The following is a 24,242-nucleotide window of genomic DNA, read 5'->3' as shown; positions in this document are numbered from 1 at the left end:
TCCTAGTCCTGTTAACAGGAAATGAGGTTAACAGGAAATGTTCAGATTTTGCAGTGCTTTGTCTTGGCAGGACACCTCATCTGCTTCGACAGGAAGAAACAAGATAAAGATGGAAGCTTTATGGCCACCTCTAGAAATGGAGGGAAGGAAATATGAGTGAGATCCCACCTGGTAATCTGTTGTGAACCTTTTCTGTGAAGTATGAGGCAAGGTCAGAGTGAAGAGGTAGACAACAGACAAGAAGATAGGAGAACATTTTTTTGGTAAAATACATCAATAGTTATTAAGCACAAATTTTTTTTTTTTTTTTTCAGTTACATTCTAAATCTCAAGCATGCAGAATGACACTGAAATAGGGCATGTTTCCTATAACCAAGTCCCAAACAAAAAGACAGTTCGGGTCACCTCAGAGCAGCTGACATTTTTTTTCAAAGACATTCACATTCATCACAAGCATCACCAGAGAGTTGTGGACGCAATAAAAATCCACACACTCTCATTGTCAGGCCTGGCTGGTCTGTTGTTATTGGTGTGTGTTTTTTCTTTATAAGATAAATGATGTGTAATTTCATTAATGGTGATGCCAGTAAGCACCATGTTGTCCTAACATTTAGAATATAATCACAGAATTTAGAGCTGGAAGGGTCCTTAGAGGTCATCTCGTCCAACCTCTTCCATTTACAGATGAATAATGTGCTGCCCAGAGAGGATGAGAAACCATTTATCGAACACCTATTAGGATAAGGCACTTCCACAGATATTAGACTTGTTCAGCTAGTTAAGGTCAGAGTTGGAACAGAATAGCCCAAGTTCTGAATTCCACAGCGTCCCTATTCACCAAACCATTCCATATTCTACATAGATGATGATGACTAGTCCCTAAAGGGGTAATGCTTCAAGAAAAAAAGACTTTCAGAACCAGAGAGGACAATATGCCACCAGATGTCTCCTAGAAGGGAAGACAATATAAAATCCAGACACACAACAGAAGACATGGAGACAGGAAACGGTGCAGGGGCGTGGCAGGGCAACCCAGAGGAGAGAAAAAAAAGCCTGTCTACCTACTTAGCTAGACATCCATACATGCATGTCTATGTCTAGTCTTGACCTAAAATGAAGTTGATTCAATGAGGAACTCATTATTCAAAAACTCATCAAATCTCCCTCAAAATTGTGTATGTCCCATTTGCTTTGGAATAATTTTGACAAGGAAAATTAGCTTTTTATGGTTTTTAAAATTAATTTTATATTCTAGTAAATATTTAGGCATGAGAATATTAATTTTCAATTGACTTTACATAAATGAATTCAAATATTCAAGGATGTTACTTGGTAATTCTAGGATATTCATTTCATCTGGGTCATGCTTGCAATATTCTCTCTCTGTCTCTCTCTCTCACACACACACTCCTCTCTCTCTCTGTCTCTCTCACCCCTTTTTCTTCCTATATTACTCCCATCAGACTCCTAAGCAAAAAGACTTCAATTATGTTCCCCGCTTCTGGCATCCCCCCATAACCAACTCCATCCTCAAGCTAGAAAGGAGTAAAGGAAATTCCCAAAGGGAAGGAAAACATATTAAAAAGAATCAGGAGAACAGAGTAAAGACAAAATGGAACTTCTTCAGTGCAGTTCAGAATGAAAAAACCTGGTACGAGGTTAGGTCTTCTCCAGGTCCTGGCATGGTTTCAATCTCATCAGCTTTAGCTGGTCCTATCACAGTAGGATGCACCGAGGACCAGGAGACAAGACCTTCGAGTACGACATCTCCCTTTTACTGAACACCTAATGTAGGCTAGTCCTTGTGCACATCTTTTGCATGTATTTGCCCATTCATTTCTTACAGCAACCCTGTGATATAAATGCTACTCTCTGCTATTTAGAGATGTAAAGATGAAGGCCCAGAGAAATAAAGTGACTTGTCAAAGGGTATGGTCATAGCCAGGTCTCCTCATCTCTAAGGTTAATGACATGAATCCTTTATGACACGTTGCTTCTAAATTCAGACTTCTAGAGATTATTAAAGGCACTATATTAATGACAAAGAATCTTTACTCTGTGCATCATGCTAAATCCTTTACATATAGTAGACAATTTACTCCTTACAGAAACCCTGTATATTTGAGATTGCTGCCCCCATTTTATAAAAGAAGAAATTGCAGTCAGAGAGTTTAAATGAATTGTTACAAGTAATGTTTCTAAAAGCAGATGTGAACTAGGTCTGGGTCACTCTGCAGCCCAAGTTTTCAAACAATCTGCTAGTGATTCTTAGTCTTTATGGGCTCTTAGACTCCTTGGAGAATCTAATAAAAGCTACAGATCCTCATGTTTTAAAAACAAATATTTACGCCAGGGTCTTTCCACAATTGTGCATTTAAGCCAGATCATTCTTTGGAGTGAGGGGTCGTTACGTATGCTGTAGGCTACTCCATGTGTCCTCTAAAGCATATTTATGATTTCTGGGTGGTCCAATGACCTTGTAGTTCATCCCCTGTGGTATATTCACTGGTGCCTGGGTACTTTCTCTGCCATGATTACTGGCAACGTTGTGTGGCTAATCCACCTGGCTTGGCAAATTTTTTGTTAAACCCTCCCTGCAACTGCCCTGTTACCTCTAAAATTCTAATGAATACAGAGGAAAAGTAAGAAAGCCAAAGCAAAGGAATGAACTAGCCACTGAAGAATATGAGAGAAGCATGAGAAAGTGGGCTGGCTTTCCCAGCGGTAGCTGGCTGGGGCCCAAGGCCAGTCCACATTAGTCCAGGGTGTTGAGAGGATTAATCATGACCAGATGTTGGCTTCTGCCTCCACATGCTTCTAATGGGGCCCTTGGTATGGCCTCCTGGGATATTATCAACACCAAGGTCCCAAACCCCAAAGCTTGACTTCAGGTTGCAGAGCAGATGTTTCCCTGGAATAGGGTGGGACCCCAGGCAAGATGGCACCTGATTGAGGGAGAGAATTATCCTCAACAAATCCTCTCAGGGCCTTCCAATTACTCTATGACAACATCTGTCTACTGTATTTTTTGAAAAAACAAATCAAACCCCCCAAAAAACCCAAAACCCTAAACTAAGAAAAGAACCTTGTATTCCAGACTGAAATCATTTACCTTCATTCAAAAACAACTGCAATGGAAGGGCAAGAATGAATCAACATTTTTAAAGTACAGTTGTTAAAACAAAAAAGTTAGTATATGTTTCACATCATTTCAGCTTATATGAAGAGATCCATTTTTCCCAAATAAGACCTCTATTTTCCAGGGACAACAGACTGTAATCTGGTGTACACACTTTGGTGACTTTGCCCATATTCTTTCTTCTGCCCAAAAAGCCCTTTGCATTCCTGCTCACCTCTTCAAAATCTACTTACCCCTCAACCCAAGCAAACCTCAGCAATTGCCTTCCTTTCATAGTTTTCTCCTCAGACAGAATTAAATGCTCCATCATCCCAACACCCACGATACTTCTCACATTTGCCTATGATAGCTCCTATCATAGTAGTGTTGTTTATATATTTATTTAATGTACTGTGTTACTACCTTTCTAGATTATAGAATGGGTAATTTTAAGTATGCTGTGTCTAGTCCATTATATACTGTTGCCTAACTCACTCTAAATGTTCAAGAAGTGCTTGCTAAATTAAGTCAGTCAGGTGCTTTGGTCCTGGTGTTAAGTTTCATCTACAAATTGTAACTATGAGAGATTCACAAACCTAAGCTGTCTTGAATATGCCACCTTTAGAATTCTTAAAAAAAAAAAAAAAGCTTGATTGCTTTCTGTATACTGGCCCTATCTCTACTTGCTCAGATATTGTAAAATTTAAATTTATGTAATTCTGTTATTGTCTTAAGAACCTCACTCCATTTCTGTGTAGCAAACCAATGAAGTCCCAGCAGAAAATCACTTGTGGGCATATGAAGTTTTTTTTTTTTTTTTTTTAATTGAGACAGAGTCTCTCGCTCTTGTTGCCCAGGCTGGAGTGCAGTGGTGTGATCTCTGCTCATTGCAACCTCTGCCTCCCTGGTTCAAGCAATTCTCCTACCTCAGCCTCTTGAGTAGCTGGGATTACAGGAGCACACCACCACGCCTGGCTAGTTTTTGTATTTTTAGTAGAGACGGGGTTTCACCATGTTGGTCAGGATTATTGCAACAAGCCTGACTATATGAATTAACATATGCATAAACCATTCTGAAATAATGCTTTCAAAATGTATTATAAATCTTTTCATTTTAAAATCATTCTGGAAAAATATGGGGCATTAACAGATATACTGCAACTTATGGCCTTTACTACAGCCATATTGAATCTTATAATTTCTTCTGCAAGAAAGTTTGAGAAGTGCTTACTTCAAACCATCAAAATATTCTCTGGTGTACTATATAGCAATAACGTTCTGTACTTGTTTTATACTTTAGTCTTTCCTGTCATTCCTGTTTCCTCTCCATCCTGATTTTCTGCTCTTAATTTACTTTGGTCCAGAAAACCAGATTAAAAAGAAGTTTGTTAAAGCATGTATGTTATATATGAATTAAGAATTATTTGCATGAATGCCTAACCAGGTTAGAATTTTGGAAGCCATTTCAACATACTTATCTTATTGATTTACTTCTTGGTGGTGTTTTTTTATGCACTTACACTTGTTTATACTGAGGTTGCTTAAAACCAATCACTATAAAAATGGGTACAAACCAGAAAGCTAGAACAAAAACATGCATGTATATGTATGCAGAGTTCATACTGTGGTCAGAGTTTTGTTTGAGCATTCTGGTTTGTGTCCATTTTTCTAGTGACTGGTCTTGTGTGTGTGTGTGTGTGTGTACACATATATATGGCCTATAGGTACCCATAATGAAGACGAATATAGCTTTTCAGGGGAAAGTTACTATTTTCAGAGCCAAAGCATCATTAGCATGCTATATCAACTTTTGTAGATTATAATTTCCTTTTTCATTAGGACTATCAACTCTTAAATTTTTTTCAAGCCCACTGAGACAATCACGGAGTCCAAAATACACATCAAAATGTTGTAGCATTCCAAAATTTTATTCAGTATAGTATATATGTAAATTTATTTCTTGTTTGCATTTCCATTCACAAAATAAAAATGCAAAAGTGACAGAGATCTGCAAGGAAAAGCAATGATAGAGGCTGGAATTATAGGATTTTTTTAAAAAAAGAGATGGGGTCTCACTGTGTTGCCCAGGCTAGAGCACAGTGACTATTCACAGGCACAATTACACTGCACTACAGTCTGGAACTCCTGAGCTCAAGTGATCCTCCTGCTTAGTTGAAAATACAGGAGCCCATTACTGTGCCAGCTATTTTGAGATTTTAAAAGTAATGTTATATTACATTTTAATAAAGTAGTTATTACTGTAGAAAATTCATCAATAAGCCTGACTATATGAATTAATATATGCTAACATTTTCAGTTTTTTTAAAAAATAGAAAATTAGCTAAAAATGTATTTTTCCTATACTTAAATTAATAACTTCCTTTTTAAAGGTCAAATTCTTATTGGGTATATAGTGATTATGAATTTATGTATATTTCCAGGCAAATTTCCTGCTTTTAATGTCCTTAAAGTGTATCACATCTTTGTGGTTAGAAATAAAATGTGAGTGGCTTCTTACATTTGAGGATTTTCAATGGCACTTTTAAAATTATCTGGTCCTTTTGCCAGAGGAAAACCTTAGAAGTCACTAACTACCAGTAAGGATCCTCAACGCTCTCCCACCAGCAGAAAACATTATAAATTTCAAGAAAAATGGTCAGTTGAAGAAATATTTAACATTAGTGTTCCTTAAAAAGCTGTCCCTTTTATCTTCCTTTGAATTCATTAATTATAGATCTATCACATGATTTATAGATACCGGCAGAGATGGGGGTGGAAATTAGTCACGCTGGGAGCGCCTACCGGAGTTAAGTAGTTTGGATGCCGTTAAATGTCCCACATGACAATGAGACATGGAGATTCAGGATCAAGTGCCATGTTCCTGGATATTCTAGAACTGTGCATTTTTTCTCCAAAAATTTAGAGTTTAGTCATTTAAAAATATCAGGATTGTGTGTATTAGTCCAAATTCTTTCTTTTACCCATTACTAAATAGTGCAGATTATGAAATCCTGCATCCTTCAGAAGGAGCATCCCGAATTATCCTCAGCACACAGGAATCAAATTACTTCAATTATGTCTATTTCATATTCTGAGTGCATACATTTACAATTAGCCATGTCAGGCATTTTTCTTTCACTTAATTTCATCATCATCAAGTAGCATTTATTAAGCACAAACCTGGCTAATTAATTTTTTAGATAATAACTGATAGTCTTAAATATATTCTATTTAACAGCCCGTAAACAATCTACCCGATATATGATATTTTTCCTTTAGCAAAAATTGCCTTTAAATGTGAATTTTTACCTTATTATTTCAAAGTTTTAATAGGACACATACCACACCCAAAGTCAGCATACTGAAATCAAAAACACCATTCAGAACTGGTACAACAGACTTCGTGGGACTTTTACTCTCACTGCAGTGTGTTATTACAATATCTTACCTAACTTAAAAAAAAAAAAAAAAACCCACTCTTCCAGTTATGTATACCTTTTTTTTTTTTTTTTTTTTTTTTTTTTTTGAGACGGAGTCTCGCTCTGTCGCCCAGGCTGGAGTGCAGTGGCCGGATCTCGGCTCACTGCAAGCTCCGCCTCCCGGGTTCACGCCATTCTCCTGCCTCAGCCGCCCGAGTAGCTGGAACTACAGGCGCCCGCCACCTCGCCCGGCTAGTTTTTTGTATTTTTTAGTAGAGACGGGGTTTCACCGTGTTAGCCAGGATCGTCTCGATTTCCTGACCTCATGATCTGCCCGTCTCGGCCTCCCAAAGTGCTGGGATTACAGGCTTGAGCCACCGCGCCCGGCCGTATACATGTTTAAAGTAATTCTTTAGGGTGGCAAAACAAGCAACTTAAGGAAGTATAATCAATAGATGTAAAACTGCATTTTTACTAAAAAATTTCAGTTAATATGGTACATGAAAAGCAAAGAAAAACCCCTGATCTCAAAATGAATTTAAAATGTTCAGCAAATGAACATAAAAATATCTAACATCTTCAGACTGATCACTGACACTTTATCTGTGCTCTCTGGATAAAATAAAAAGCATATTTTGATGTGGATTTAGGGAAAGGGCAAATTTTTCTCAAGGTATTTTTTCTAACTGCAACAAAGACGATACTTCTTTTTACTTAACAGCAACACTACCACCACATTCACTTTAAATTCCAACCACAAAAGCAAAATTTTAGAAAATCATTCTCATGGACGTCACAACTTCATTCTGCTCATAATTCTTTCAGAAGCAGTTGACATATATGCTTGTATTTAGTATATTTTAGTTCTAGAAGCAATTACACTGTATGTCAGGGGCAAACGCCCAGGAAGAAAGACAGAAACTAAATGAAACCACAAACGTGTAATGCATGCTAGTGCTTAAGCATACTGGCATTAATGATCTAAGAAGTAATATTTGCTGTTATGGTCAATGGCCACATAGAACACTAAGAGGCACAGGTACAAGTGACACTTCAGAGGGGTCCATGAAGAGCTCCGTATGGCACATCAGCCTGTAATCAAAAGTGGTGCAGCCTGATGCATGGAGACAAGAGTTTCTGGGCTTTATTTCTTAATGTACAGACTTGAAGTTAAATATCAAGTTGAGATTAAGCATTTGGATAATTGTGAGCAGGGTAGAATTATTGTTCTGTTGGTTTTTAGAATGAGTCAGGGACTCACTTCCAAGAGGGCGTCCTAGAGTAGCTGGCTGCTCTTGTTTCCAAATAGAGAGTTATATCCTCTATTAGAAATAACTCAAACAAGACATGACATGATAGAAAGCAACAGACTGAGAGTTAAGGAAAACAAAACAAAACAAAACAAAACAAAGCAAAGCCCTCAATTAGAGTCAAGTTATTCAGGGGTTTTACATCTGGCATGAAGTAGCCTATCTTTGTTTATACCAACGGAGGCCCCCAGGAGAATCCAGCACACAGAACGCACAGGAAGAATTTGGTCATACCTTTCAAAGTAGTTTAGTTTTCAAAAAATCCACCTACCCTAAAGGGAAAAACACCTTGAGAACTAATTAGTGGTATGAAAGGCCAGGAGGAAAAGACTGTGCTCTGGTTGAAAGATTATTTCGTTGATTCCGGGTAAAAACCTAGGGCCAAATGCTGAGACAAAGATGCTCCCAGTGCTCCTCTCTCCTCTGCCCCAGGGATACTGTAGTCTACTATATTTGTATCCTCTCAACAGGGACAGGAACCAGTCTCAAAACAATTTTCCTAAGACAGAGTCCTGAATCATAGAATGGGTGGCAATTTTCCGAGGAGTAACAGTGGATTACTGGAACAGCAGTAGGAGAATGGAAAAATACTTCTTTTTTTTTTTCCTGGTTAATCAGATTTCTCGTGAACAAATCTCAGGACTCTATCCTTTATACTGCAAAAGGTAAACAAGACAAATGGATACTAAACATTCACAAGAAGGCTAAGTTCATGATTGATGCCTCTTACTGTTTAAGATCAGCTATAAATATGTTGTCCAGTGGTTTCTAATGGTGTGAGTGTCTGACTCAGCAGACCAGTGTCAGGAAAGAAATTTACATAAATGGAAAGTGAAATCTTTCTGCAAGAAACAGGACTGTTAGAAACTGCTTAGGTAAGGAGATGCTCACTTACACAAACATGGATCTACATATTAAACCTGCTCTCCAATATCTGCTTGAGCTTAAGTTATTGCCCATAAAAAAGCGAAGATGTTTGCTTTTAATTTCCAAAAAGTCATCTCAGTTTCAATTTTACTTGGAATAAATTCTGCAAATAGAGCTGTCATTAGGAATAAGAAGAATAACTTCAAGCTGGTATCCACAAACATGACCAAGAACGCATACTCAAACCTAGCACATATTTAGATGGCTTGCCTAAGGATGACAGCACCATACAACACACCTCCAGGACAATGGGCCCTGCTCTCTAGGAATGTGAATGGATCATATGGAAGAGTCTTCATTTCAACGCAGCGTAACACAGGCTCTGGAGTCAGACTGCCTGGATTCAAATCTTAAAGTAATTCCTGGCTATCTGACCACCAGAAAGGCACTAAAGGCTCTAACCTATAATTTCCACTTTGATAAAATGGCCTGAAAATAATCCAATGTAAATGTGAATAAAGTTAGATAATCTATATAAAACACCTATCCTAGTGTTCAGCATATACTAAGCACAATAAATGTGCATTGCTATTGTTGTTGTTGCTATTACTATAATTTCTCTTTTGCTCCTGGTTATGTATGTCTGAGCCAGTCTTGTTTTTATTATTTTTATTTTTTTAATTATACTTTAAGTTTTAGGGTATATGTGCACAACGTGCAGGTTTGTTACATACATATACATGTGCCATGTTGGTGTGCTGCACCCATTAACTCATCATTTACATTAGGTGTATCTCCTAATGCTATCCCTTCCCGCTCCCCCCACCCCACGACAGGCCCCAAGACAGGCCCCACGACAGGTGTGTGATGTTCCCCACTCTGTGTCCAAGTGTTCTCATTGTTCAACTCCCACCTCTGAGTGAGAACATGCAGTGTTTGGTTTTCTATTCTTGCAATAGTCTGCTCAGAATGATGGTTTCCAGCTACATCCATGTCCCTACAAAAGATATGAACTCATCCTTTTTTATGGCTGCATAGTATTCTATGGTGTATATGTGCCACATTTTCTTAATCCAGTCTATCATTGACGGACATTTGGTTTGGTTCCAAGTCTTTGCTGTTGTGAATAGTGCCACAATAAACATACATGTGCATGTGTCTTTAGAGCAGCATGATTTATAATACTTTGGGTATATACCCAGTAATGGGATGGCTGAGTCAAATGATATTTCTAGTTCTTGATCCTTGAGGAAATGCCACACTGTCTTCCACAATGGTTGAACTAGTTTACAGTCCTACCAACAGTGTGAAAGTGTTCCTATTTCTCCACATCCTCTCCAGCACCTGTTGTTTCCTGACTTTTTAATGATTGCCATTCTAACTGGTGTGAAATGGTATCTCATTGTGGTTTTGATTTGCATTTCTCCGATGGCCAGTGATGATGAGCATTCTTTTCATGTGTCTGTTGGTTGCATAAATGTCTTCCTTGGAGAAGTGTCTGGTCATATCCTTTGCCCACTTTTTGATGGGGTTGTTTGATTTTTTTCTTGTAAATTTGTTTAAGTTCTTTGTAGGTTCTGGATATTAGCCCTTTGTCAGATGGGTAGATTGTAAAAATTTTCTCCCATTCTGTAGGTTGCCTATTCACTCTGATGGTAGTTTCTTTTGCTGTGCAGAAGCTCTTCAGTTTAACTAGATCCCATTTGTCAATTTTGGCTTTTGTTGCCATTGCTTTTGGTGTTTTAGTCATGAAGTCCTTGCCCATGCCTATGTCCCGAATGGTATTGCCTAGGTTTTCTTCTAGGGTTTTTATGGTTTTAGGTCTGACATTTAAGTCTTTAATCCATCTTGAATTAATTTTTGTATAAGGTGTACAGAAGGGATCCAGTTTCAGCTTTCCACATATGGCTAGCCAGTTTTCCCAGCACTATTTATTAACTAGGGAATCCTTTCCCCATTTCTTGTTTTTGTCAGGTTTGTCAAAGATCAGATAGTTGTAGATGTGTGATATTATTTCTGAGGGCTCTGTTCTGTTCCATTGGTCTATTTCTCTGTTTTGGTACCATGCTGTTTTGGTTACTGTAGCCTTGTAGTATAGTTTGAAGTCAGGTAGTATGATGCCTCCAGCTTTGTTCTTTTGACTTAGGATTGTCTTGGCAATGTGGGCTCTTTTCTGGTTCCATATGAATTTTAAAGTAGTTTTTTCCAATTCTGTGAAGAAAGTCATTGGTGGCTTGATGGGGATGCCATTGAATCTATAAATCACCTTGGGAAATATGGCCATTTTCATGATATTGATTCTTCCTATCCATGAGCATGAAATGTTCTTCCATTTGTTTGTGTCCTCTTTTATTTTGTTGAGCAGTGGTTTGCAGTTCTCCTTAAAGAGGTCCTTCATATCCCTTGTAAGTTGGATTCCTAGGTATTTTATTCTCTTTGAAGCTATTGTGAATGGGAGTTCACTCATGATTTGGCTCTCTCTTTGTCTGTTATTGGTGTATAGGAATGCTTGTGATTTTTGCACATTGGTTTTATATCCTGAGACTTTGCTGAACTTGCTCATCAGCTTAAGGAGATTTTGGCATGAGACGATGGGGTTCTCTAAATATACAGTCACGTCATCTGCAAACAGGGAAAATTTGACTTCCTCTTTTCCTAAATGAATACCCTTTCTTTCTTTCTCCTGCCTGACTGCCCTGGCCAGAACTTCCAACACTATGTTGAATAGAAGTGGTGAGAGAGGGCATCCCTGTCTTGTGCCAGTTTTCAAAGGGAATGCTTCCAGTTTTTGCCCATTCAGTATGATATTGGCTGTGGGTTTGTCATAAATAGCTCTCATTATTTTGAGATACATCCCATCAATACCTAATTTATTGCGAGATTTTAGCATGAAGGGCTCTTGAATTTTGTCAAAGGCCCTTTCTGCATCAATTGAGATAATCATGTGGTTTTTGTCTTTGGTTCTGTTTATATGATGGATTACGTTTACTGATTTGCAAATGTTGAACCAGCCTTGCATCCCAGGAAGCCAACTTAATCATGCTGGATAAGCTTTTTGATGTGCTGCTGGATTTGGTTTACCAGTATTTTATTGAGGATTTTTGCATTCATGTTCATCAGGGACACTGGCCTAAAATTCTCTTTTTTTTGTTGTGTCTGCCAGGCTTTGGTATCAGGATGATGTTGGCCTCATAAAATGAGTTAGGGAGGATTTCTATTGATTTTTCTAATGATTGGAATAGTTTCAGAAGGAATGGTACCAGATCCTCTTTGTACCTCTGGTAGAATTCGGCTGTGAATCCGTCTGGTCCTGGACTTTTTTTTGGTTGGTAGGCTACTGATTATTGCCTCAATTTCAGAGCTTGTTATTGGTCTATTCAGGGATTCAACTTCTTCCTGGTTTAGTCTTGGGAGGGTGTATGTGTCCAGGAATTTATTCATTTCTTCTAGATTTTCCAGTTTATTTGCATAGAGGTGTTTATAATATTCTCTGATGGCAGTTTGTATTTCTGTAGGATTGGTGGTAATATCCCCTTTATCATTTTTTATTGCATCTATTTGATTCTTCTTTCTTTTCTCCTTTATTAGCCTTGCTAGTGGTCTATCAATTTCGTTGATCTTTTCAAAAAACCAGCTCCTGGATTCATTGATTGTTTAAAGGGTGTTTTGTGTCTCTATCTCCTTTAGTTCTGCTCTGATCTTAGTTATTTCTTGCCTTCTGCTAGCTTTTGAATGTGTTTGCTCTTGCTTCTCTAGTTCTTTTAATTGTGATGTTAGGGTATCAATTTTAGATCTTTCCTGCTCTCCCTTGTGGGCATTTAGTACTATAAATTTCCCTCTACACACTGCTTTAAATGTGTCCCAGAGATTCTGGTATGTTGTATGTTTGTTCTCATTGGTTTCAAACAACATCTTTATTTCTGCCTTCATTTTGTTATCTACCCAGTAGTCAGTTAGGAGCAGGCTGTTCAGTTTCCATGTAGTTGAGTGGTTTTGATTGAGTTTCTTAGTCCTGAGTTCTAGTTTGATTGCACTGTGGTCTAAGAGACAGTTTGTTATAATTTCTGTTCTTTTACATTTGCTGAGGAGTGCTTTACTTCCAACTACGTGGTCAATTTTAGAATAAGGGCGTTGTGGTGCTGAGAAGAATGTATATTCTGTTGATTTGTGGTGGAGAGTTCTGTAGATGTCTATTAGGTCCACTTGGTGCAGAGCTGAGTTCAAGTCCTGGATATCATTGTTAACTTTCTGTCTCATTGATCTGTCTAATGTTGACAGTGGGGTGCTAAAATCTCCCATTATTATAGTGTGGGAGTCTAAGTGTCTTTGTAGGTCTCTAAGGACTTGCTTTATGAATCTGAGTGCTCCTGTACTGGATGCATACACATTTAGGATAGTTAGCTCTTCTTGTTGAATTGATTCCTTTACCATTATGTAACGACCTTGTCTCTTTTAACCTTCGTTGGTTTAAAGTCTGTTTTATCAGAGACTAGGATTGCAATCCCTGCTTTTGTTTTGTTTTGTTTTGTTTTCCATTTGCTTGGTAGATCTTCCTCCATCCCTTTATTTTGAGCCTATGTGTGTGTCTGCACGTGAGACGGGTCTCCTGAATACAGCACACTGATTGGTTTTTACTCTTTATTCAATTTGTCAGTCTGTGTCTTTTAACTGGAGAATTTAGCCCATTTACATTTAAGGTTAATATTGTTATGTGTGAATTTGTTCCAGTCATTATGATGTTAGCTGATTATTTTGCCCATTAGTTGATACAGTTTCTTCCTAGCATCAATGATTTTTACAATTTGGCATGTTTTTTTGCAGTGGCTGGTACCAGTTGTTCCTTTCCATGTTTAGTGCTTCTTCAGGAGCTCTTGTAAGGCAGGCCTGGTGGTGACAGAATCTCTCAGCATTTGCTTATCTGTAAAGGATTTTATTTCTCCTTCACTTACGAAGCTTAGTTTGGCTGGATATGAAATTCTGGGTTGAAAATTCTTTTCTTTAAGAATGTTGAATATGGCCCCCACTCTCTTCTGGCTTGTAGAGTTTCTGCTGAGAGATCTGCTGTTAGTCTGATGGGCTTCCCTTTGTGGGTAACCCGACCTTTCTCTCTGGCTGCCCTTAACATTTTTTCCTTCATTTCAACCTTGCAGAATCTGACAATTATGTATCTTGGAGTTGCTGTTCTTGAGGGGTATCTTTGTGGTGTTCTCTGTATTTCCTGAATTTGAATGTTGGCCTGCCTTGCTAGGTTGGGGAAATTCTCCTGGATAATATCCTGAAGAGTGTTTTCCAAGTTGATTCCATGCTCCCTGTCACTTTTAGGTACACCAATCAAACACAGATTTCGTCTTTTCACATAGTCCCATATGTGACATTAGAGGAGGCAGTCTGTCCATCCTCAGATCTCAAACTCCATGCTAGGAGAACCATTACTCTCTTCAAAGCTGTCAGACAGGGACGTTTAAGTCTGCAGAAGTTTCTGCTGTCTTTCGTTCAGCTATGCCCTGCCCTCAGAGGTGGAGTCTACAGATGCAGGCAGGCCTCCTTGAGCTGTGGTGGGCTCCACCCAGTTCAAGCTTCCGGCTGCTCTGTTTACCTACTTAAGCCTCAGCAATGGCGGACACCCCTACCCAAGCCTCGCTGCCACCTTGCAGTTCGATCTCAGACTGCTGTGTTAGCAGTGAGCGAGGCTCCGTGGGTGTGGGACCCTCTAAGCCAGGTGCAGGATATAATCTCCGGGTGTGCCGTTTACTAAGACCGCTGGAAAAGCACAGTATTAGGGTGGGAGTGTCCCAATTTTCCAGGTACCATCTGTCACGGCTTCCCTTGGCTAGGAAAGGGAATTCACCGACCCCTTGTGCTTCCCATGTGAGGTGATCCTGCCCTGCTTTGGCTTGCAGTCCATGGGCTGTACCCACTGTCTGACAAGCCCTAGTGAGATGAACCCAGTGCCCCAGTAGGAAATGCAGAAATCAGTCGTCTTCTGCGTTGCTCATGCTGGGAGCTGTAGACTGGAGCTGTTCCTATTCTGCCATCTTGAAACCTCCCCTAGGAGCCAGTTTTATAGATTGAGTGATGGGACTCAATTCTTTACCCTTCTCTGTATCCACATCTTTGCCATAACTCAGCCATATGACTTGCTTTAACCAGTGGCCTGTGTGTGGGGTGACAGTGGGCCAGTTTGGAGCCCGCGGATTTACCCACTGCCACTGGCCCTCTGACACCTTGAGACACAGGAGGGACATGCCCCAGCTAGCCTGCTGATCCAAGGAGCAGTAGAAAGCAGTGGAGCACACTTGGATCTGCAGAGTTTCAGTGGGATCAAGAGACACCAGCCTGAATCAGAATCCTCCCCAAACCCCAGCTCCCCTGCACAGAGCTATGAGAAAAATAAAGGCTTATTGAGGTATATTACTGAAAAATTATGACTATTTATTATGTGACAAAAGCTAACTAAACCAAGGAGTAAACCGAAGAGGTGTCTATCCAAAGTGCATTTATTTCACAGTGAAAAAGGCAGTATCTCCATATCTAGTCTAAAACAAAAGAGGAAGGGTAAGTGTGAGAAGATAGTTGCTTCAACGAAGCCAGAATTCTAGGTGCAGGGGTGTTCTATGTATAGTGTAACAGGGCCTTCTTGGCTTTGCTGTGGGAGAGGGCAGACGTTATTCATATCACGATGATTTTCAGACGGCTAACATTGATCAGCAGCCGGTGACAGGCGCTGTGCTAAACACTGGACACACATCGTCTCCTTCAGTCTTAACAGCGGCACGAGGAGCCAGGCACTGCAAATTTCACCAATGAGGAAACTGAGGAAGTCGAGGCCGAGCAGCTTGCCTCCATTCACAGGGAGAGAGTAGGTAAGGCAGAATTCAAACTCCAGAAGTCTCCTTGCACGGTATGAGATAATAATGACGGTGGCGAGAGGTGCAAACGTGCATCCTTCCTCTATCATCACTTTACTGTTTTCATCACATTGTGTGTACTGACTTATTTAATCCTAGAAGCCTATGAAGTAGGTATTATTTATTATCACCATTCTACTGGTGAGGAAATGGGAGACAGCTGGTCAAGACCCTTGCCTACATTTCCATATAGCTAGCAAGGACTGAGTTGGACTTGAACACGGGCCATCTAGCTAACCAGTACACTATGTTAATAGTTATTAACACATTGCTCACCTCAAGGTGAAAGGACTGAAGCATGATCTTCCTTCTTTTTCTGGAAATCTATAAGCTTCTCTAAGTATTCAAAACGAAACATGCATTCTTGGCACTATGGTTTTCTTCAAGTGTTTAAAACGTGATAAATGAACTTTAATTTATACTGCAATCACTCTCAGACTCCCCTGAGCTTTCATTCTTGCAAGCACAATTGTCTTATTTGCTGCCTTTATGTTTACTTGTTTTTAGTTTTGTTTTTCTGGTTGTGTACTTTTAGGCTCAACTCTGTCAGTTTACAAATTCAGAGGAATCCTAATGGAGTAATAAAAAGTATGCAAAAAAGAATGTGAATCATGATGGGTTTTTAGAGGTAACTCTAAAAAGTAAAAATAGCCAGTTAAGGGACAAAAACAGCAGCCAGTTATTCCCCAGATCTGTTCACACATGTATTTTCTGTATCTGGCGGGAAAGTCTCAGTGGCCTCAAGTCTTCAGACACTTTCCATTCAGTCTCTAAGTACAAGAGTCACATCTGCAAGTGCCTTCTCAAAGGATGTACAAATGTCATTCCTACCCACCTTAAAAGCAGCGCCTCCGTGAATGATGGATTTGATAAAAATCCCCAAGTCTGTTCCAGTTTCTCTGGATTTGTTCCCTTTCAAGCTCACCCCAAGGCCAGCAGAACCTGAATCATTCAGGGGGATCTCAAAGGTGAGCTGCTCGCTTGTCTCCAGGGAGAGTGCACAGCAGTCAGGTTCTCCTTTCTGTTAGGGGAATACACATGAAAAGAGTGAAGAGAAGAAAGCAGATTAATATTTCACTCTCTCAGATGACCAGACACAGATGCAATCAGCTGGACAGGATGACTGGACCTCTAACAGCTATAATCGGCTCCTGGTAGGCAAAGGCTGGTCTTCGTTCTCCACAAGGAGCCACAGTCACATCCATGGAGCAGGGGAAGAGGTCTCAGGGAATAATATTTGGTAATTGTCAATAGAGAGGATCGTTTGGCAAGTCAGAGTGATGCAATCTGAAACAACTCGCAAGCCTTTGGAAATTTAGCAAGATATTCTCCATAAGAAACAAGGCTGGACATTAGACTTAGGGTATCCTGGGTATCAGAAGATATCTTAGAGATAATGGAGTCTAAACATCTTCACCTTACAGATGAAGAAACAGAGCTTAGTGTAGAAACGTCTTAAAATTCCAGGAAAATATTTGGCATATATAATTTAAAACATACCATTTACTATGGAAACAACACTATTGGTAAAGTTTGTTAATAAGACGCAGAATACCGAAGAAATGAGATCTTATTTTAAAGTTGAGAAAAATGATTTATAATGGATATCATCAAATGAAATTTCACTTTGTCAAAACTCATGCTTTCAGCCTGCTTCTTTGGGTAGTATAACTCGCTGGCATTACATTTTTAAACTTAAACAAAAATGATTATGTACAACAAATATTCATGTCATATTTGACAAATGACACCTAGCCACAAGCATACTGGTCTCAAGGAATACAGAGTATGGTGGCAAAAGGCATATTTAGGGCTCAGGTCTCCAGGGAGAAGTATGAGGTTAATCATATTTGGTCCCTAGTGTTTTCAAATATGCAGCAGTAGGAACGGACAAGTGCTGCCCACATAGGATCTTTGTGGGCCTCCCTTCTGCATTCCTCTCAAGCTTGTAGAAATGTAAAACGGCCACAGTGTTCAACTGAAAATTTTGACAATGAGATACCCCTGGAAATGATCAAGTCATTCTAGGTTGGTAGTTCCTTCCTTTCTATAATTATGTCTAGAGACTCTCATCTTAAGGTCACACTGAAGGGACTCTTATGTAAAATTACATATTTAAAAAATTACTATGAATGTCTGAATGTCAGTCACATATAACTACAAAATCAGAAGTAGCAAAGAACCCATAATTAAAACAGGATTAAGAGGTCGGATCACAGCCAGATCAACTGATGTTGCATTTTCAACCCCTCCCCAAATAGAGAAAATCCACATCTAACTTTTAAAGAAATAGTCCTTTCATTTGATTTTCTTATAAGTGAAGTTATCTGTGAAGATTTTGACAATAGGTTGTTCAAAGAAATGAAACTTTATGGCTTAATAAATCTATTACAAGTGAGCTCTTTTAACTAACTCATTATGTTGTTACCTAAAAAACAAATCCCATTATTTGATTCAAACTAGCTGTCTTTTTTCCATTGGAATACCAGAGTTTAGTACTAAATGTAAACTATTAGCCTTCATCTTTGTCTTTCAAAATGCCCAATTTAAAATCCATAACATTTCACAATCATTTATGCTTCCAGGCCTCTCTGGGATTTGCTTAATTTCAGTCTAATAAAGTTCCACTGAATTAAAGTGCAAATTAAGGGAAAACCATCCACCTGTAAGTTTGTGAACACCATTTCAAGAGAAAAACTAGAAAGGTTCTCTGGCTTTTGTCTGTCGGAGACAAAGAGACTAGAACTAGCTTTGCTTTAGTAATTCCTTCAAATCACTTCATTTTATGATTAAATAATTCCTCTTTTGGCAATTAGATTTAATTCTCCGTAAGACTGACAACCACTGTTTGCACTAACACTTATCATTCATTATTAAAGTGGTAGAAGCAAAATAGAAATCAGGTCGCATTATGGTTATCTTTTCTTTCAAAAAAATTTTTTAAGTCTGTGACATCTGTGATTCAAAAATACAACAGAAACAATACACTGGAGACTAACAATGATTGACTACTTCATTTCTGAGTACTTTACACATATTAATACACTTATGTTTCACAACAAACCTGTGAGGTTTATTGTCATGTCCATTTCACAGATGAGGAAACTGAGGTGCACAGCAGATAAACGCCATGCTTTCAGAAGACTTGGAATGTGGAAGCTTTGTGGGGCTCAGGCACAGTGTGGTTCCTGTGTCAGACTTTTTTTTATTTTATCTTTTTCTCTAGTGAATAGTTCTGAGGGGTCTGCTACATTTTCATGTTTGACATTATACAATATTCATTTTCGACAAAAGATACAATTATAAGGTGACACATTTTCTATAAACTATGATGTGGAAGGTGTTTTATTATTTTTTCTTTATAAATGTATATTTTAATTGACAAATCTTTTTTTTTTAAAGTATACTCTGTGGTTTATTTTAAACAAATTCAATTCAGCATCCAGGTATTACTGCTCCATCAGCCAACTGAAGTACTTATTTTTAAAAGTATATTTCTGACTTTAAACACTTAAATCCATTGTGGTTTATCATGTCAATGTATAAGAATAACTTAACCTTGTTTTCTTTTTAATGATTTTTTTTATTATTATACTTTAAGTTCTAGCATACAAGTGCACAACATGCAGATTTGTTACATATGTATACATGTGCCATGTTGGTGTGCTGCACCCATTAACTCATCATTTCCATTAGGTATTTCTCCTAATGCTACCCCTCCCCTCTCCCTCCACCCCACAACAAGCCCCAGTGTGTGAAGTTCCCCTTCCTGAGTCCAGGTGTTCTCACTGTTCAATTCTTACCTATGAGTGAGAACACGCACTGTTTGGTTTTCTGTCCTTGTGATAGTTTGCTCAGAATAATGGTTTCCAGCTTCATCCATGTCCCTACAAAAGACATGAACTCACCCTTTTTTATGGCTGCATAGTATTCCATGGTGTATATGTGCCAAATTTTCTTAATCCAGTCTGTCATTGATGGACATTCGGGTCAGTTCCAAGTCTTTGCTGTTGTGAACAGTGCCTCAATAAACATACGTGTGCATGTGTCTTTATAGCAGCATGATTTATAATACTTTGGGTATATACCCAGTAATGGGATGGCTGGGTCAAATGGTATTTCTAGTACTAGATCCTTGAGGAATCACCACACTGTCTTCCACAATGGTTGAACTAGTTTACAGTCCTACCAACAGTGTGAAAGTGTTCCTATTTCTCCACATCCTCTCCAGCACCTGTTGTTTCCTGACATTTTAATGATAGCCATTCTAACTGATGTGAGATGGTATCTCATTGTGGTTTTGATTTGCATTTCTCTGATGGCCAGTGATGATGAGTATTTTTTCATGTGTCTGTTGGTTGCATAAATGTCTTCTTTGGAGAAGTGTCTGGTCATATCCTTTGCCCACTTTTTGATGGGGTTGTTTGACTTTTTCTTGTAAATTTGTTTACGTTCTTTGTAGATTCTGGATATTAGCCCTTACTCAGATACGTAGATTGTAAAAATTTTCTCCCATTCTGTAGGTTGCCTGTTCACTCTGATGGTAGTTTCTTTTGCTGTGCAGAAGCTCTTTAGTTTAACTAGATCCCATTTGTCAATTTTGGCTTTTGTTGCCATTGCTTTCGGTGTTTTAGTCATGAAGTCCTTGCCCATGCCTGTGTCCCGAATGGTATTGCCTAGGTTTTCTTCTAGGGTTTTTATGGTTTTAGGTCTGACATTTAAGCCTTTAATCCATCTTGAATTAATTTTTGTATAAGGTGTAAGGAAGGCATCCAGTTTCAGCTTTCTACATATGGCTAGCCAGTTTTCCAAGCACTATTTATTAACTAGGGAATCCTTTCCCCATGTCTTGTTTTTGTCAGGTTTGTCAAAGATCAGATGGTTGTAGATGTGTGATATTATTTCTGAGGGCTCTGTTCTATTCCATTGGTCTATATCTCTGTTTTGGTACCAGTACCATGCTGTTTTCATTACTGTAGCCTTGTAGTATAGTTTGAAGTCAGGTAGCGTGATGCCTCCAGCTTTGTTCTTTTGGCTTAGTATTGTCTTGGCAATGTGGGCTCTTTTTTGGTTCCATATGAATTTTAAAGTAGTTTTTTCCAATTCTGTGAAGAAAGTCATTGGTAGCTTGATGGGGATGGCACTGAATCTATAAATTACTTTGGGCAGTATGGCCATTTTCATGCTTTGATCTTTCCTATCCATGAGCATGGAATGTTCCTCCATTTTGTTCCAAGATGGCCACATAGGAACAGCTCCAGTCTATAGCTCCCAGCATGAGCGACACAGAAGACGGGTGATTTCTGCATTTCCAACTGAGCTTTGAAGAGAGCAGTGGTTCTCCCAGTACAGAGTTTGAGATCTAAGAATGGACAGACTCTCTTCTCTAGTAGGTCCCTGACCCCTGAGTAGCCTAACTGGGAGACACCTCCCAGCCGGGGACAAATGATACCTCATACAGCCGGGTGCCCCTCTGAGATGAAGCTTCCAGAGGAAGATCAGGCAGCACCATTTGCTATTTTGCAGTATTTGCTATTCTGCAGCCTCCGCTGGTGATACCCAGGCAAACAGGTCTGGAATGGACCTCCAGCAAACTCCAAGAGACCTACAGCTGAGGGTCCTGACTGTTAGAAGGAAAACCAACAAATGGAAAGGAATAGCAGCAACATCAACAAAAAGGACATCCACACCAAAACCCCATCTGTAGGTCACCATCATCAAAGACCAAAGGTAGATAAAACCACAAAGATGGGGAGAAACCAGGGCAGAAAAGCTGAAAATTCTAAAAACCAGAGCGCCTCTTCTCCTCCAAAGGAATGCAGCTCCTCACCAGCAACGGAAAAAAGCTGGATGGTGAATGACTTCGACAAGTTGATAGTTGTAGGTTTCAGAAGATCGGTAATAACAAAACTTCTCCAAGCTAAAGAAGGATGTTCGAATCCATTCCGAAGAAGCTAAAAATGTGAAAAAAGATTAGACGAATAGCTAACTACAATAAACAGTGTAGAGAAGACCCTAAATTATCTGATGGAGCTGAAAACCATGGCACGAGAGCTACGTGACGCATGCACAAGCTTCAGTAGCCGAATTGATCAAGTGGAAAAAAGGGTATCAGTGATTGAAGATCAAATGAATGAAATGAAGTGAGAAGTTTAGAGAAAAAAGAGAAAAAAGAAATGAAGAAAGCCTCCAAGAAATATGGGACTATGTGAAAAGACCAAATCTACGTTTGATTGGTGTACCTAAAAGTGACAGGGAGCATGGAATCAAGTTGGAAAACACTCTTCGGGATATTATCCAGGAGAACTTCCCCAACCTAGCAAGGCAGGCCAACATTCAAATTCAGGAAATACAGAGAACGCCACAAAGATACTCCTCAAGAACAGCAACTCCAAGACACAAAATTGTCAGATTCACCAAGGTTGAAATGAAGGAAAAAATGTTACGCACAGCCAGAGAGAAAGGTCGGGTTACCCACAAAGGGAAGCCCATCAGACTAACAGCGGATCTCTCGGCAGAAACTCTACAAGCCAGAAGAGAGTAGGGGCCAATATTCAACATTCTTAAAGAGAAGAATTTTCAACCCAGAATTTCATATCCAGCCAAACTAAGCTTCATAAGTGAAGGAGAAATAAAATCCTTTACAGATAAGCAAATGCTGAGAGATTCTGTCACCACCAGGCCTGCCTTACAAGAGTTCCTGAGGGAAGCACTAAACACAGAAAGGAACAACTGGTACCAGCCACTGCAAAAATATGCCAAATTGTAAAAATCATCAATGCTAGGAAGAAACTGCATCAACTAATGGGCAAAATAACCAGCTAACATCATAATGACAGGATCATATTCACACATAACAATATTAACCTTAAATGTAAATGGGCTAAATTCTCCAATTAAAAGACACAGACTGGCAAGTTGGATAAAGAGTCAAGACCCATCAGTGTGCTGTATTCAGGAGACCCATCTCACATGCAGAGACACACATAGGCTCAAAATAAAGGGATGGGGGAAGATCTACCAAGCAAATAGAAAACAAAACAAAGCAAAAAAGCAGGAGTTGCAATCTTAGTCTCTGATAAAACAGACTTTAGATCAACAAAGATCAAAAGAGACAAAGAAGGCCATTATATAATTGTAAAGGGATCAGTTCCACAAGAAGAGCTAACTATCCTAAATATATACGCACGTAATACAGGAGTACCCAGATTCATAAAGCAAGTCCTTAGAAACTTACAAAGAGACTTAGACTCTCACACAATAATAATGGGAGACTTTAACACCCCACTGTCAACATTAGACAGATCAATGAGACAGAAAGTTAACAAGGATATTCAGGACTTGAACTCAGCTCTGCACCAAGTGGACCTAATAGTCATCTACAGAACTCTCCACCACAAATCAACAGAATATACATTCTTCTCAGCACCACATTGCACTTATTCTAAAATTGACCACATAGTTGGAAGTAAAGCACCTCTCAGAAAATGTAAAAGAACAGAAATCATGACATATCAAAATGATATGTTTATGGAATACAGCATGGTGTTTTAAACTATGTATACATTGTGGAATAGCTAAATTGAGCTAATTAACATATGCATTACCTTATATTCTTACGAATTTCTGTGTGTGTGTTGAGAACACTTAAATTCTACTCTCCTAGAGATTTTCAAGTATAAACTACAAGGTTATTAACTATTGCCACTATGTAGTAGGATATACCTCTTTAACTTACTCCTCCTAACTGAGATTGTGTCTTTTGACCAACATTTCCCCACTCTTCCCCTCCTCTGTGCTTGTAACCACCATTCTACTCTGTGAGTTAAACTGTCAGACTCTTCACTGCCATACTATACTGTATCCTTGTGTCTCAACTTTTGCCCATCCCATGATTTAACCTATCCTCAAGAAATTCCAGGACAGATTTCTAAAATGACAGCAACACATTATGTCATTTACATTCTCCATACAAGTACAGTTATGTTTTATATCTTTCTTATGCTGTATCAGGCTTAAGCCATAATTAGTGCCCTCTAATAATAGCAAACTTCCCAAATGGTAAAGGAAGCCATTACAGTTAGTTAACACAGCCATTTCCTCTGTTAGAAATAAATGTCCCTTTATCTGACATTAAAAAATCAATATGCTGAATGCCTCTCTCCAAGAATCCTGATTCAACCAGTAACTCTGAAAATTAAACTCAAATCTTGCCAGACAGCATTTTGTAGCAAAATGGAAATGGGTATAAAGTACTACCAAGTGAACTAAATGCCAGACCTTAGTGATATGATGAACCCCCAAGCAGTGGCACATCTAAGACCTTGGATTCTCCTGGTTTCCATCTTCAGGCAACAGCTCTTTCCACTCGCAGATATCAAACGCACACAGACACACACACTCACACAAACACACACGCACACACACACAAAGGCTGGCTGGCAGGCATAGTAAGGGAAATCTTGTGAATTTCATTTATGTTTAAAATCTTTTCATTACTTGTTATTCTTTGCCACTAGAGGCCCTGTCTCTAGATACAACATCCTTGAGATTCCCAGAGCCAGGCCCAGAATGGATGCTCTAATGCCTCCCCTGTATAGGTGCAGGCCTAATGCCCCCC

At 39.0% G+C, this 24,242-nt stretch overlaps 1 protein-coding gene across 5 annotated transcripts in view; it reads right to left on the bottom strand.

The window, feature by feature from the left end:
* The window catches only part of LOC105468044 (par-3 family cell polarity regulator beta), a 1,086,746-nt gene that overhangs the window by 455,177 nt on the left and 607,327 nt on the right, over nucleotides 1-24,242 (bottom strand). For 3 of the 5 annotated variants that reach the window (XM_071073272.1, XM_011717972.3, XM_071073274.1), the window contains one exon: nucleotides 16,458-16,643. The exons of the other annotated variants lie outside the window; for them this stretch is intronic. In XM_071073272.1, the coding sequence (XP_070929373.1) occupies nucleotides 16,458-16,643 (186 nt within the window). The remainder of the gene's footprint in view (nucleotides 1-16,457; nucleotides 16,644-24,242) is intronic. 5 annotated transcript variants of the gene reach the window in all.

This window comes from Macaca nemestrina, chromosome 11 (assembly GCF_043159975.1).
Source record: "Macaca nemestrina isolate mMacNem1 chromosome 11, mMacNem.hap1, whole genome shotgun sequence".
Classification (NCBI taxonomy): domain Eukaryota; kingdom Metazoa; phylum Chordata; class Mammalia; order Primates; family Cercopithecidae; genus Macaca; species Macaca nemestrina.
Note: the sequence above shows the minus strand (reverse complement) of the source record. Positions and strands in the feature narration are given on the sequence as shown.